This window comes from Stenella coeruleoalba (assembly GCF_951394435.1).
Source record: "Stenella coeruleoalba genome assembly, chromosome: 17".
Lineage (NCBI taxonomy): Eukaryota > Metazoa > Chordata > Mammalia > Artiodactyla > Delphinidae > Stenella > Stenella coeruleoalba.
The window spans coordinates 51,690,350-51,704,096 of NC_137163.1; the positions used below are offsets into that span (position 1 = coordinate 51,690,350).

A 13,747-nucleotide genomic window follows, 5' to 3' on the forward strand; every position below is an offset into this window, starting at 1 on the left:
AGTCCAGCACTTATCAGCATAACTGTGATTGTTACATAAGCTACCAGTATCAGCTGTTGTTAAGAATCTTTTCTTAGCAGGATATGCTGTCCCTATAAAGTAATTATGTGAAATAGTTTCACTGAAGAATTTGACAAAGTAAATTTTGAGCTTCCAATACTCTTAGGATTGATTGTGTTGGGGATAGGAGAAAATTGATGTAATCTTTGCTTGGGATAGCAGTTTCTTCAAATTTTCTAAGTTTGTTAACCCTGACCATAATTCTTTCCATAGGTGATGGGAAACCCAGGAGCTTTCAAAAGAAGTCTTTTATTCTCTGCCTTGTCTTATTTGGGTTTTGAAACTTATCAAGTCATTTCCCAGGCTGCTGTGGTTCATGCCACAGCCAAAGGTAAGCCTAAGGTAAACATCAGGAACACTTAGAGTTGTTTGTGTTTGTTATATTTTGTTAATAACTTATTATTATTATTATTTTTGCGGTACGCGGGTGTCTCACTGCTGTGGCCTCTCCTGTTGCGGAGCACAGGCTCCGGACGCGCAGACTCAGCGGCCATGGCTCACGGGCCCAGCCGCTCCGCGGCATGTGGGATCCTCCCAGACCGGGGCACGAACCCGTGTCCCCTGCATCGGCAGGCGGACTCTCAACCACTGCACCACCAGGGAAGCCCTATAACTTATTAGTTTTGAATAGATAATGCAGCTAACATGTTAGAGGCTAGATTATTTTCTGCTTTTCTCTACTTGTCTCTACTTGTCTATATGTCTCTATTGTGGACAGACATATATACATATATATATATATATATACACACACATATGTATGTGTACATATGTATATGTATATATATCAGACTGACAACTAGAGAAAAGCAGAAAATAATCTAGCCTCTAATATGTTAGTTGCATTATCTATTCAAATATATAAAATGTCTTCCAGCAGCTAGAGCTCCTTCAGTGAGAAATACTCAGTACTTTATAGTTTTATAGGACCCTTGGGCTAAGAATGTTTTTTACATTTTTAAAGGGTGGAGGGGTTGTGGGACTGGGGGGGAAGAATATACTACAGAGACCATATCTGGCCCACAAAGAATATTTGCTCTTAAAATATTTACTCTCTGGATCTTTATAGAAAAAGTTTGCCAACCTCTATTTTTTTTAATATTTATTTATTATGTATTTATTTGTCTGTGCCTACTTTTTAATGATACAATGATTCTTTTGTTTCCTTAATGCCGAGGTGTTAATTCTTCTTGATGTAGTTAAGAAAAGTCCAATTACTTTGAAATAAAAACATTTTATTTATAAACAGAATGCAATTTGGTACTAAATATCAAGTAACTGGCTGAAAAATAGAAAAATTCCATCAAATTTTTTATTTTTTAATTTAGAAAACTATAGATATATAAACATAAAATAAGACTTGCCATATTTAAAAAATTAAATTTAGTTAAACCAGTTGTGTATGTAGACAGAGCCAAAATTCAGTCTATTAGAGAAAAACTTTTTTTTTTTTTTTTGCGGTACGCAGGCCTCTCACTGTTGTGGCCTCTCCCATTGCGGAGCACAGGCTCCGGACGCACAGGGTCAGCGGCTATGGCTCACGGGCCCAGCCGCTCTGCAGCATGTGGGATCTTCCCGGACCGGGGCACGAACCCATGTCCCCTGCATCAGCAGGTGGACTTTTAACCACTGCGCCAGGGAAGCCCCAAGAGAAACTTTTAATTTATGAGTTAATAAGCCTTTTTGTTTTTCACAGTCCTCACTTTTTAACTATCAAGAAGGTACTTGGGAAAGAAGAGACTTGATTTTGAATAGATGTTCTTATTAAAGTTCTAGTAGATGAAGAATTTGAGAATAGCTGAAGAGTACTAGTTATTTGTTGATTTCATTTGCCCATGATTATTCTTATATTTTTAAAAAAGCAGATGCTTGAATTGCTACGTTTTTGTTTTATCTTTTCTTTCGTTTAATGTATCATTTATTTTCATGAAAGACAAAGTAGAGGACTTGGTTTTATCACTGGCTTAATGACATATTTTGGCAAATACTTAAAACTCAGCTTTTTAAAGCTCCCTAGACTTTTCATCATAACTTTAACTCTCACAGCAACCTTGTAAAGTAGTTAGGAGGAGCCATATTTTCACATTACAATATTAATTTTTTTTAAAGCATCCTTGAGAGATGTGCCCAGTGGTTGCACTTTTAAGATTTTTCTGTGTGTGTGCCCCATTATATTAATTTTTGAAAAGGAGCTCAAAAAGTTAAACTTCTTCAAAGTACCAGAGCAGAGACCTTACCTATTTCTTTTCATGTCTATCACACTTAGTTTCAGTGAGCTTTAGCACCATTACAGAAATGAGTGCAAAGTTTTAGGGCTTCCCTAGGGAACAAAATATGGCACTTTGAAAGGCAAAGTCAAAATTATTTATAGCCTTAATGATCATAGTTGGTTTTTTCAGAAGTGTCCTAATGCCAGAAAATTACTGCATATTTGGTAAGGTGCTAGGCCCCTGTGAGGCCTGCATGATTTGGGCTGTGGCCTTGCACAGACACAGTAGTAGAGGGTAAGGGGGAGTGTCAAACCGTCAACTGTTTCCTGACTTTGTACTTCAAGGTACTTTGATGTGGCTTTCCTCCATTTTCTTCCTCCACCTCTTGAGTGAATGGCCATGAACTGGGCTACAGGAGTCCTGTGGATCACCAAATGTGTAGGCCCCCTTGCCCAGAGATTGCTCTGTGTCCTAGCCAGACTCACACATCCTGCTGAGCAATGGCTGACCCTTCACTCCCGTTTCCAAGATGGCTACTGTCAAGTGTGAACTTATTAAGAATTTCACTTCAGAGGAAACCGTTCATCACAATAAGATCTCCATTATAGGAACTGGATTAGTTGTCATGGCCTGTGCTAATAGCATCTTATTAAAAGGCTTGAGTGATGAACTTGCCTTTGTGGATGTTGATGAAGGCAAACTGAAGGGTGAGACACTGGCTCTTCAACATGGCAGCCCTTTCATGAAAATGCCAAATATTGTTTCCAGCAAAGATTACCTTGTCACTGTAAACTCCAACCTAGTGATTATCACAGCAGGTGCATACCCAAGAAAAAGAGAAACACACTTTGATGTAGTCAAGTAAAATGTGCCCATCTTTAGCATAATGATTTCTTGTATTACCCACTGTAGTCCTGATTGCAAACTGATATTTGCTTCCAATCCAGTGGGTATCTTAATTACGTAGCTTGGAAGTTGAGTGCCTTTCCCAAAAACCATGTTACTGGAACAACATGGTTTTTGGGAAGTGGCTGTAATCTGAAGTCTACCCATATCCATTTCTTCATTGGGCGAAGGCTTGCTATCCACTGTGAAAGTTGTTATAGATGGATCTATAACCATTGGTAAACATGGAAACTTAAGTGTACCTGTGTGGAGTGGAGTTAACATTGCCATGTCCCTCTGAAGGATCTAAACTCAGATATAGGAACAGATAAAGATCCTGAACAGTGGAAAAATGTCCACAAAGAAGTGATTACCTATGGCTATGAAATGGTTAAAAGGAAAGTTTATATTAATTGGGCCATTGGCCTAACTTTAGCTGATTTAACAGAAAGCATTTTTAAGAGTCTCAGGAGAGCACCGTAAGTAAGGACCTCTATGGAATAAATGAAGTGTTCCTTAGTGTTCTTTGTATTCTGGGAGAGAATGGTATTGCACACCTTACAAAGATAAAGCTGACCTCTGAAGAGGAGGCCCGTTTGAAAAAGAGTGCAGAAAAACTTTGGGAAATTCAGAAGGAGCTCATGCTTTAAAGTTGTTAAAGCTACCATTCTGAAGTTATTGAAGAGATAGTAGTTATAGGATTGTATAACAAACTTGAATAAACCTGAATTCGTAAAAGTTGGAAAAAGGAAATGGGGTATAGTGACTCCCCTGTTTATTTAGCCCTCCAGCTTTTTATTTAGCATCCAGATGGTGGATGATACTTACATTTTTTTGTTTTTACTATTCCTATTCCTAAGTAAGTGTATCTGACTTTGTTTCCATTGTCATACCAGCTGTGACTTGCTTCTTCTGCTTCCTGCTTCTGCTTTTAAGGACTCTTGTGATTATACTGGACCCACCTGGCTAAGATAATTTACTATTTTAAGGTTAGCTAATTAGCAACCTTAATTCCATCTACAAGCTTAATTCCCCTTTGCCCTAGTAACCTGTACGTTTTCACAGGTCCAGGGGTTGAGATATGGACTTGTCTGGGGCCATTATTTTGCCAACCACAAATATCGGCTAAGAATGCTGAGACTATTTACTTCCTACTACTTACTCTTTAAGAATCTTTGGCTTTTTATAACCCAAATATGGAAAATCAGCCACTGATAAAAATATAGAATAGAATGAAAGCAAACTTAAGAAAATTAACCGGCCATGAGAATATTACTAAACTATAGCACCTAACCAGACTGAAGTAGGATTATAGAGGAAAAAAAATCTTTACTTTAGGGTTTCTTTGCTGTTATTTAATTTTTCTTAAATTAGTATAATTACATGATGATTTTAACTTAAAAAATACTTCAGTTTACATAGTTGTGTCATATATTTATGAGGTTATTTTTGCTGGTCTAGATTTTAATTTTTCATAAACTTAAAAAAAATTTTAGTGCACATGTAACATATAATATTGTACACCAACTATACTTCAATGAAAAAAAATTTTTTAGCCCCATACACTATGATTAAAGCATACTGAGATAAATAATAAAGTAACTTTACTGAACATATTGGAATGTTGGCTTATACATAAGACTAAGTAATACAGCACCCTTATAGAAGACAAAATTAAATGTGTATGTTCATTAGTAATAATTGGAATATCTGAAATTCAGACTAACTGGGTTTTTTAGTAACTAGTTAACTTTTTTAGAACATTACACTGTCTATAAGTTTTATGGTTTTTGTTGTAATATCTAAACTCATTAATGAGTTGGTTGGAGCATAGTGCCTCTAATTTAAGTTTCAGATCCTCTGTGTAGTTAACTTCATCTAAATTTTTTGATGACAGATTTGACTCTTTTCCCATAATAATGTCTGTATAAGTTAGATCATAAAAAGAATCTAGTAAAACAGTGTGTTGCATTCCACTCAAATTAATAATTTTCTGTGCTGTAAGTGGATATCATATCATTTTCTGCAGTGGATTTTTACTTCACAGCGGCAACAATAACAAAGGCTTTGTGTGGAGGGTAAGGGTACTATAAATTCCTCACAGAAAATTACTTTTTTCATTTTTTAAAATGTGTCATATTAAATTAGTACCAGAGTAAGTTTTCTAATTTTTTATTTTCCAAGGTTTTAATAAATCACTTATTATGTGTGATAGCTTCATACTTATTTCTACTATACTTACATCTCAGTTGTTCATAATTTCTGATCTTTCTTTATAGGTGATTTCTGTATCTAATTTCTTTTGCTTCTATATAAAAGTGTTCATGTTTCTTAGAATTATTGCCATCTGGCTTGGGAAGACCTACTTTATTGAGCCTTTTTCTTTTATAGTCTTCAGAGTTGAAGAAATCCTTGAACAAGCAGACTACCTATATGAAAGTGGAGAAACAGAAAAACTTTACCAGTTGCTATCCCAGTACAAGGAAAGGTGGGCTATGTATGATAGGCCTGGGTTTGCGGTTTCCTGAAATTTTTTGTTATTTAACAATTAAAATATTCTTGGTGCTTGGAATTTTTATAGTTTTTACAAGTTTTTACTTCAAAATAATACTTCTTAGAGTTTAATTTATAGTATGATTTTTTTCTTAATGTTAAGTGACTCAAAAGTGCTACATATATCTCATTGATTCAGAAAAGGTGGTTCTGCCTATTCTAGTTGAATGTTGAAATTTTTTTTCATTTTGTTATTTTGCTTTGAATACAAGGTAGTCATTGAATAGATGTTTATCTTATCTATATTGTATATTTCTCATTTATTCTAAATTAATTTCATATTGGTTTAAGATTTGAATGAGCTAGGATGATTTTTTGTCACCATTGAATGATATCTGTGTTATCACTGTGAAGCACAGTCTCATAGAGGAACTAAAAATACCTCCTTTTTCTATTTTTAGTATTAGCTTACATGCTTAGTCTGGTGTATTAATGTGACCTCATTTTTGGGGGAAGGATGGAGAAGGAGGGAGACTCAGCCCAATAAAATAAGTCAAATCAGGCTAGATGGCATTTCCAGATCACTGATTTACCTCATCTCCTGAACTAAAAATATTGAGTCATTTTCAACTACCTTTCTTATATTCCCCAAACCAGTTTTCCCCCTAAGACCCATCAATTTTACCTCCTAAATATCTATAGGATCCAACTTTCCTTCTCCATTGTCCCCTGAGTAACTTGAGGTGGTTAGCTTGGCATTTTATAGTCATTTTAGTAATTACTTGAAAAGTAAGCTACAAGGTAGTTATTCCATATTCATTGAATTATAGATATACTATTGCTACCTTTAGTTTCATTCAACTTTATGTGAATAGTATTTTTGTTAAGAAATGTATAATGTAGTAGGCTTAAAGACAAACATTTAATAAAAAGGAATTTAAGGTTAGTTTTTAAAGAAATATCCCTAACTTTTAACCTTGGTTTCTGTTTTATTTATTAGCCATTTCAAGTCTTATATAACTATATTTAAGTGGCAGTTTTTCAAGGAGTCCAAAGCTGTAAATATTTCATGCATCATGGCATGGATGATACATTCAAAGTTAAGATTTATTTTGAGATTACATTATATTTAATCATTCATTCATTCACAGATATTTATCATATATTTTTTGTGTGCCAGGTACTGTATTTGGAGCTATGGATACAGCATTTTGTTTATAGAGCATGATCTTGTCTATAAATTTATGTATTTTATAGTACTGTCTGAACCAGTTAGCTGTCTGAAGCACAGTGCCACTGAAGTCAAGCTTTAAGTTATATGTTGAATTTTGTAGGGAAAGTGTTCAGAGAATTCAAATACAGATATTTTCTAAGGAAGTTAGTATTTTAGATATTATAAGTTAATGTTTATGTATAATATTGGATATTTTATAGGAAATTTTGTCAAATACAGTTTTTGTATGGTAGAAAATAATAAATTTAACATGAAAAATGGATTTTGATATCATATTGCTCGCTGTATCCTCACTGACCTGAAAGACCGTATGTATTCATTAGTGATATGACCTTTAACAATTTTAAAATTGAGCTAAAATGGTTGTTTTATAATTATTTCAAATCAGTGAAGATGCAGAGTTACTGTGGCGTTTGGCACGGGCATCACGTGATATAGCTCAACTCAGTGGAACCTCAGAAGAGGAGAAAAAGCTCTTGGTGTATGAAGCCCTAGAGTATGCAAAAAGGGCACTAGAAAAAAATGAATCAAGTTTTGCAGCTCATAAGGTGAGGTGCTTACAGTACTGTAACTGTTACCATGTACTGAGAGCGACATTGGTCTGTACTTATCTATTGTCTCTAATTTACATAGGAAAGAAATAGTTCTCTTTTAAAGAAGTAGGGAAGAGGTTTATTTTTATAACATTTTTTTTAAAAAAGAAGTAGTTCTTTGCATTCTTGAACATTTATTCTAAGTTCATTAGTATGTTTGATAAATTACTTTTGTGAAGGCTTATTTTTAAACCAAAGTGTTAGTAGTTTCATGAATTACCTCTGTCTTTATTTCTAGTAGTACAAACACTGGACAAACGTTTTCTCTTTTTCCTCACATTATATTTGTTTTATGTGGAGTTAGGAGTATAGCAGCTGGACAGCTGAGATCTATTATAACTTTTTACATGTAACTCCACTAGCTTCTGGATTTCCTGACTGGTTATTCAGTGGATACTATGGGGAGACTAGGGGACATTATTGGTATTTTGGATTAGGACATCACTTTATCATAGTAGACTGTCCTCAGTGGAGCCCCCAAGTCATTGTGACAACCAAATTCTGTCTCCATGCATTTCCAGATGCTCCCTTTAGGGGATGGTTCTGTCTCCCCCCCACCCCCCACTTCCACCACTACTTGTTTATATTAAGGATTAAACATACAGACCCTTTAAATTTGCTGAGACTTGTTTTATGGCCCAGAATATGGTCCATATTTGTAAATGTTCTTTTTGCACATGAAAAGAATATTTATTCAACTGTTGTCATTCAGGTCAAGTTGGTTGATAGTGATAGTGGTGTTTGAATCTTCTATATCCTTACTGATTTTCTGTCTACTTCTATAAATTATTCACAGAGGGATGCTGAAATCTCCAAGTATAATTGTAAATTTATCTGTTTCTATTTGCAGTTTTCTTAGTTTTTGCACCATGTATTTTAAAGTGCTGTTATTAGGACTATAAACATTTAGTATTGTTATATTTTCTTGATGTGTTGACCTCTTTATCATTGTAAAATGATCTTCTTTATCTCTAGAAATATTCTTGGTTTTATAGTCTACTTTGTCTGATATTAATGTAACCACTCTTGTTTTCTTTTGATTGTTAGCATGTTACATCCTTTTCTGTCCTTCTACTTTTATTTGTGCCTTTATATTTAACATATACTTCTTGTAAGGAGATGCTAATTCTTGCTTTTATTTTTACTTGTTTTATATTCTTCACATTATATAAAATTCACCATTGTAATGTATACACTTCAGTGGTTTGTAGCATATTTTACTATGTTGTTCAACCTTCACCACTATCTAATTCCGGAACACGTCAGTTACCCCCAAAACAAACCCCATATCTATAACCAGTTAGTCCCAGTTGTCTCCTGCTCCTGTCCCCTGGCAAGCACTGAGCTACTTTCTGTCTCTATTAATTTGCCTATTCTGAACATTTCATGTAAATGACATCATACAGTATGTGGCCTTTGTGTGTCTGGCTTCTTTCACTTAGCCATGGATGAACAACGTTCATCCATGCTGAGTATATGACAGTACTTCATTCCTTTTTATGGCTGAATGATACTCCATTGTATGGAAATACCATTTTTGTTTATTCATTTATCAGCTGATGGGCATTTGGGTTGTTTCCACTTTTTGGCTATTATGAATAATGCTACTATAAATAATTCCCTACAAGTTTTTGTGTGAACACCTGCTTTTATTTATTTTTTTAATTAAGGTAAATTCACATAACATAAGAGTAACCATTTTATACATTTCGCATTCTTATACCATTGGCATTTATACATTAACAGTGGTATGCAATAGTTACCTCTCTCTAGTTCCAAAACATTTTCATCACCTCAAAAGGAAACCCTCTACCCATTAAACAGTCACTCTCTATTCCCTCTTATTCCCAGCTCCTGACAACCACTAATCTGCTTTCTGTCCCTATGGCTTTACCTACTCTGGATATTTCATAGAAGTGGAATCATACAATATGGGATAATTTGTGTCTGACATCTTTCACTTGTTTTTGAAGTCCATTCACCTTGCAGCATTTATCAGTACTTTATTCTTTTTTATGGATGAATAATATTTCATTGTATACCACATTTTGTTTATCCATTCATTACTTGATGGACATTTATTTCCACCTTTGGCTATTGCTTATAGTGTAGCTATCAACATTCGTGCACAAGTATTTGTTTAAATATCTGTTTTAAATTATTTTGAGTATATACCTAGTAGTGGAATTACTGGTTCATGTGGTCATTCTATGTAATTCTTTTTGAGGAACTGTCAAATTATTTTCCAAAGTAGCTGTACCATTTTACATTGCCACTAGCAGTGTATGAGGGTTCCAGTTTTTCCACATCCTTGCCAACACTTGTTATTGTCCATTTTAAAAAATTATAGCCATCTTAGCAGATGTGAAGTGGTATCTCATCATGGTTTTGATTTGCATTTTCCTAATGAATAGTGATATTGAACATCTTTTCATATACTTATCGGACGTTTGTATATATTCCTTGGAGAAAATGTCTATTTAAATTCTTTGCCCATTTTTATTTATTTATTTTTTTGCGGTACGCGGGCCTCTCACTGTTGTGGCCTCTCTTGTTGCGGAGCACAGGCTCCGGACGCGCAGGCTCAGTGGCCATGGCTCATGGGCCTAGCCACTCCGCAGCATGTGGGATCTTCCCAGACCAGGGCACGAACCTGTGTCCCCTGCATCGGCAGGCGGACTCTCAACCACTGCGCCACCAGGGAAGCCCTTTGCCCATTTTTAAACTTGTCTTTTTATTGTTGAATTGTAAGAGAATATTTTCTGTATACTAGTCCCTTGTTAGATATATGACTTGCAAATATTTTCTCCCATCCTGTGGCTTGTCTCTTCACTTTCTTAATAGTGCTCTTTGCAAAAGGTTTTAATTTTGATAAGGTCCAATATATTTATTGTTCTTTGATTGCTTGTGCTTTTGATGTCATATCTAAAAAACTTGCCCAATCCAGTGTTACAGACGTTTTCACCTATGTTTCTTTCTAAGAGTTTTGTATTTTTTAGTTCTTACATTTAGGTCTTTGGTACATTTGGACTTAACTTTTATGCATGGTGAGAGGTAGGAGTCCAAATTCATTCTTTGGCATGTATATCTCCAGTTGTCCTACTACCATTTGTTGAAAAGATTATTCTTTCTCCACTGAACGGTCTTGGCATCCTTGATGAAAATCAGTTCAACATAAATGTATGGGGTTTTTTTTTGTTTTTTTTTTGCGGTACGTGGGCCTCTCACCGCTGTGGCCTCTCCCGTTGCGGAGCACAGGCTCCGGACGCGCAGGCTCAGCGGCCATGGCTCACGGGCCCAGCCGCTCTGTGGCACGTGGGATCCTCCCAGACCAGGGCACGATCCCGCGTCCCCTGCATCGGCAGGCAGACCCTCAACCACTGCGCCACCAGGGAAGCCCTGTATGGGTATATTTTTGAGCTCTCAGTTCTATTCCATTGGTCAGTGTGTATCCTTTTGCTAGTACCACAATGTCTTGATTACTATTGCTTGGTAGTAAGTTTTGAAACAAGGAATTGTGAGTCCTCCAACTTTGTTCTTCTTTTGTTTTGACTTTCTTTGACTATTCTCAGTCCCTTGAATTTCCGTATGAACTTTAGGATCAGCTTGTAAAGTTCTGCAAAGATGCCAGTTGGATTTTTCAAAGAGATTTCATTGAATTTGTAGATCAATTTGGGGACTATCACCATCTTAACGATATCTTCCAATCCATGAACTTATGCATTCTTTCCCTTTGTTTAGGTCTTTTTCTTTCATCAGTGTTTTGTAATTTTTCAGCGTCAAGTAACTGTCAAAGAGGATCTTCGAAGCAGCAGGAGAGAAGGCTTTTAGGCAGGACTAGAATAGCATTTAATTTGGAGGGCTTTTTTTGTTGTTGTTGTTTTCCTTACAACTGATATTCCTAGATCTTTGTGAGCTCTTGATTTCCAAACCTTTTGGGTGGTTCTTTTCTCAGCCTTGGATAGTCTCTTCATATGCAAGCGATGATCTTTACTCAGCTGAAAAGGGTGACCCTCTGCAGTTCTTCATCTGGAGTTCTAGCTCCGGTCAGCTGTTTCTTCTACAGTATTCTGCTCTGTGAACTCCAGACACCTGGGCTTCCCCAGACTCCCAGTTCCATCTCTTCAAAGCAGAGACACTGCTTGGCCTATTTTGCCTCCCTGGGCTTCAACCTAGAAATTTCTCCAGGGCAGCCATAGGGCTCATCTCATTTGTTTCTCGTCTGTGAGATGTCACTGTGTCTGATGTGTATAATATCTTGAGAGTCTTTATTTCTTATATTTTGTCTGCTTATTTTAGCCTTTCAGGCAAGAAGGTAGGTATAGTATCTATTACCCCCTCTTGGCTAGATTATCTGTTATAAAAGAAAAGTTTTCTTTAAAAATAATGTAAACTTATTACAGAAAATAGACATTTTGGAAATTGAAAAAAAGTACCAATATGGAAATAAAAATCACCCATGATCACAGCTCCTACCATCAGCTCTTGCTAGTATGATCATTAATTAACAGTCCTATGTAGTAACTAAATGCCAATCTAAGCAGAATGTTTAGGATTCATCCATAAGTTTGTGTTTGCTTTGATATAGATGATAGTTAAATGCATAAGAGAAGGTGATTTTATCTAGAGCCCTGATAAGTGGGAAGAGATCAGAGCACCAAATTTGAAACCCTGTATGACACCTCTAGTCATCTGAATTTGGGCAGCTGGGTGACTGTCAATGGAGATTAAATGAGCATAGTCAGTGTGGGTTTTAAATTATACTCTTTTATTTTCAATAAAAATATCAAGATACAAAAGATTTTGGTGGAGAATAGATTTAAACAAATTTAAGTATTAACGTTTTTATGGTTATAATTATTAAAATTTCACAGATATAAGCACAAACAAAAAGAAATGGTGCGTGTTTATAAGAAACTATTGTATCTCACAGAACCCAAAGGCAAGATGCATTTAGGCTTCAGGAGAAACTGGCTCAATTGCTCTGAGGCTTCATTGTCTTTCCTCTTTGCTGTTATCTGCAAATCTTTTTTTACTTTAGTTTTTTTCTCATCCTCAGTTTTGTGGCTTTCTGGGTTTATGAAGCTTGGATATTTTGGTTTTGGTTCTTAGGGAAGAAACTCAGATTATCTCAGTTTGGGTCTGTATCCAGCTATGGGTATGGGGACAAGGTCACAATTGACAAATGTGGCTGTTATTACTATAACAACACAGGTGTGGGAGAAGAAGCAGCTCCAATAAAATAGGATAAGAAAATAAAATGATAATTATTAAATTGCACATTTCTCTAAATTTATATTCATACCATAAATATGAATTGTTATCTCCCCATTGTGTTGGTAACTTTCTTAGAGATTCACTACCCTCTGCCTTGTATTATAGTTCTCTAAAAACATGTCCAAGTTCCTTGAGAGCCATGTCTACTTTTTCTTGTATATTCCAGTATATTTAATACAATTTTTGTCCTCTGCTTTTTGTTAAATGACTACTGAGGAATAAATATCAATAGTTATTCAGTTTTACCTTGTATTGAATGGAATACTATTGAGTATTATTATTCTTACTCCTTTTTTTCCTTCTATTTTTAGTGGTATGCAATCTGTATTAGCGATGTTGGAGATTATGAAGGAATCAGGGCTAAAATTGCAAATGCCTACAAGATCAAGGAGCATTTTGAGGTACTGATGAACTTTAAAAGTCATTAGTTTTCTGAATTGATTTCTGTTTCACTTATCTCTTGCTGTATAATAAACCACCTAAAACTTAGTGGCCTAAAACAATGACTTTATTTCTCACAGTTCTGTGGATTAACTGTGCACAGTGGTGCTTCTGTTCTGCTTGTTGTGGCTGAGGTCATTTAGAGGGCTACATTCACCTGGACCCTCAGCTGGAACGGGAATATAGAAGATGCACTCTCATCTACAACAGTTTCTCTCTACTTTTCTTCTCATCATTTAGTAGTGTAGCCCAAGCTTCTTTATAGCATGGTAGCTGGCTTCCAAGAGTGAGCATTCCAAGGGAAAATTTCCATGGTGCAAACTTTTATCAAGGATGTTTGCATCACGCTTGGTAATAACCTGTCGACCTAAACAAGTAACGTGGCCAAGACTAGAGAATGTGGGAGAGGCTTATACAAAGTCCTGAGTGCCAGGAGGTGTAGTCTCATCTAACAATCTAATATAATTGACATACCACTCCCAAAGGTAATAGTAGTGTATACGATTATGATCTCTGTGTGTGTTTTAATATTTCCCCCAAAGTTAATTTACTTA

The 13,747-nt window shown here is 35.6% G+C and overlaps 1 protein-coding gene and 1 pseudogene across 5 annotated transcripts in view; both read left to right on the forward strand.

The window, feature by feature from the left end:
• RMDN1 (regulator of microtubule dynamics 1) overlaps positions 1-13,747 on the forward strand; it is a 43,162-nt gene that overhangs the window by 14,722 nt on the left and 14,693 nt on the right. For all 4 annotated transcript variants that reach the window (XM_079901457.1, XM_079901454.1, XM_079901455.1 and 1 more), the window contains exons 2-5: positions 274-391; positions 5,547-5,643; positions 7,271-7,430; positions 13,064-13,153. In XM_079901457.1, the coding sequence (XP_079757583.1) occupies positions 277-391; positions 5,547-5,643; positions 7,271-7,430; positions 13,064-13,153 (462 nt within the window). In that variant the 5' untranslated portion in view covers positions 274-276. The remainder of the gene's footprint in view (positions 1-273; positions 392-5,546; positions 5,644-7,270; positions 7,431-13,063; positions 13,154-13,747) is intronic.
• Positions 1,990-4,603, forward strand: LOC307176122 (L-lactate dehydrogenase A-like 6A; annotated as a pseudogene). The gene has a single exon. The product of its transcript is annotated as an L-lactate dehydrogenase A-like 6A (transcript).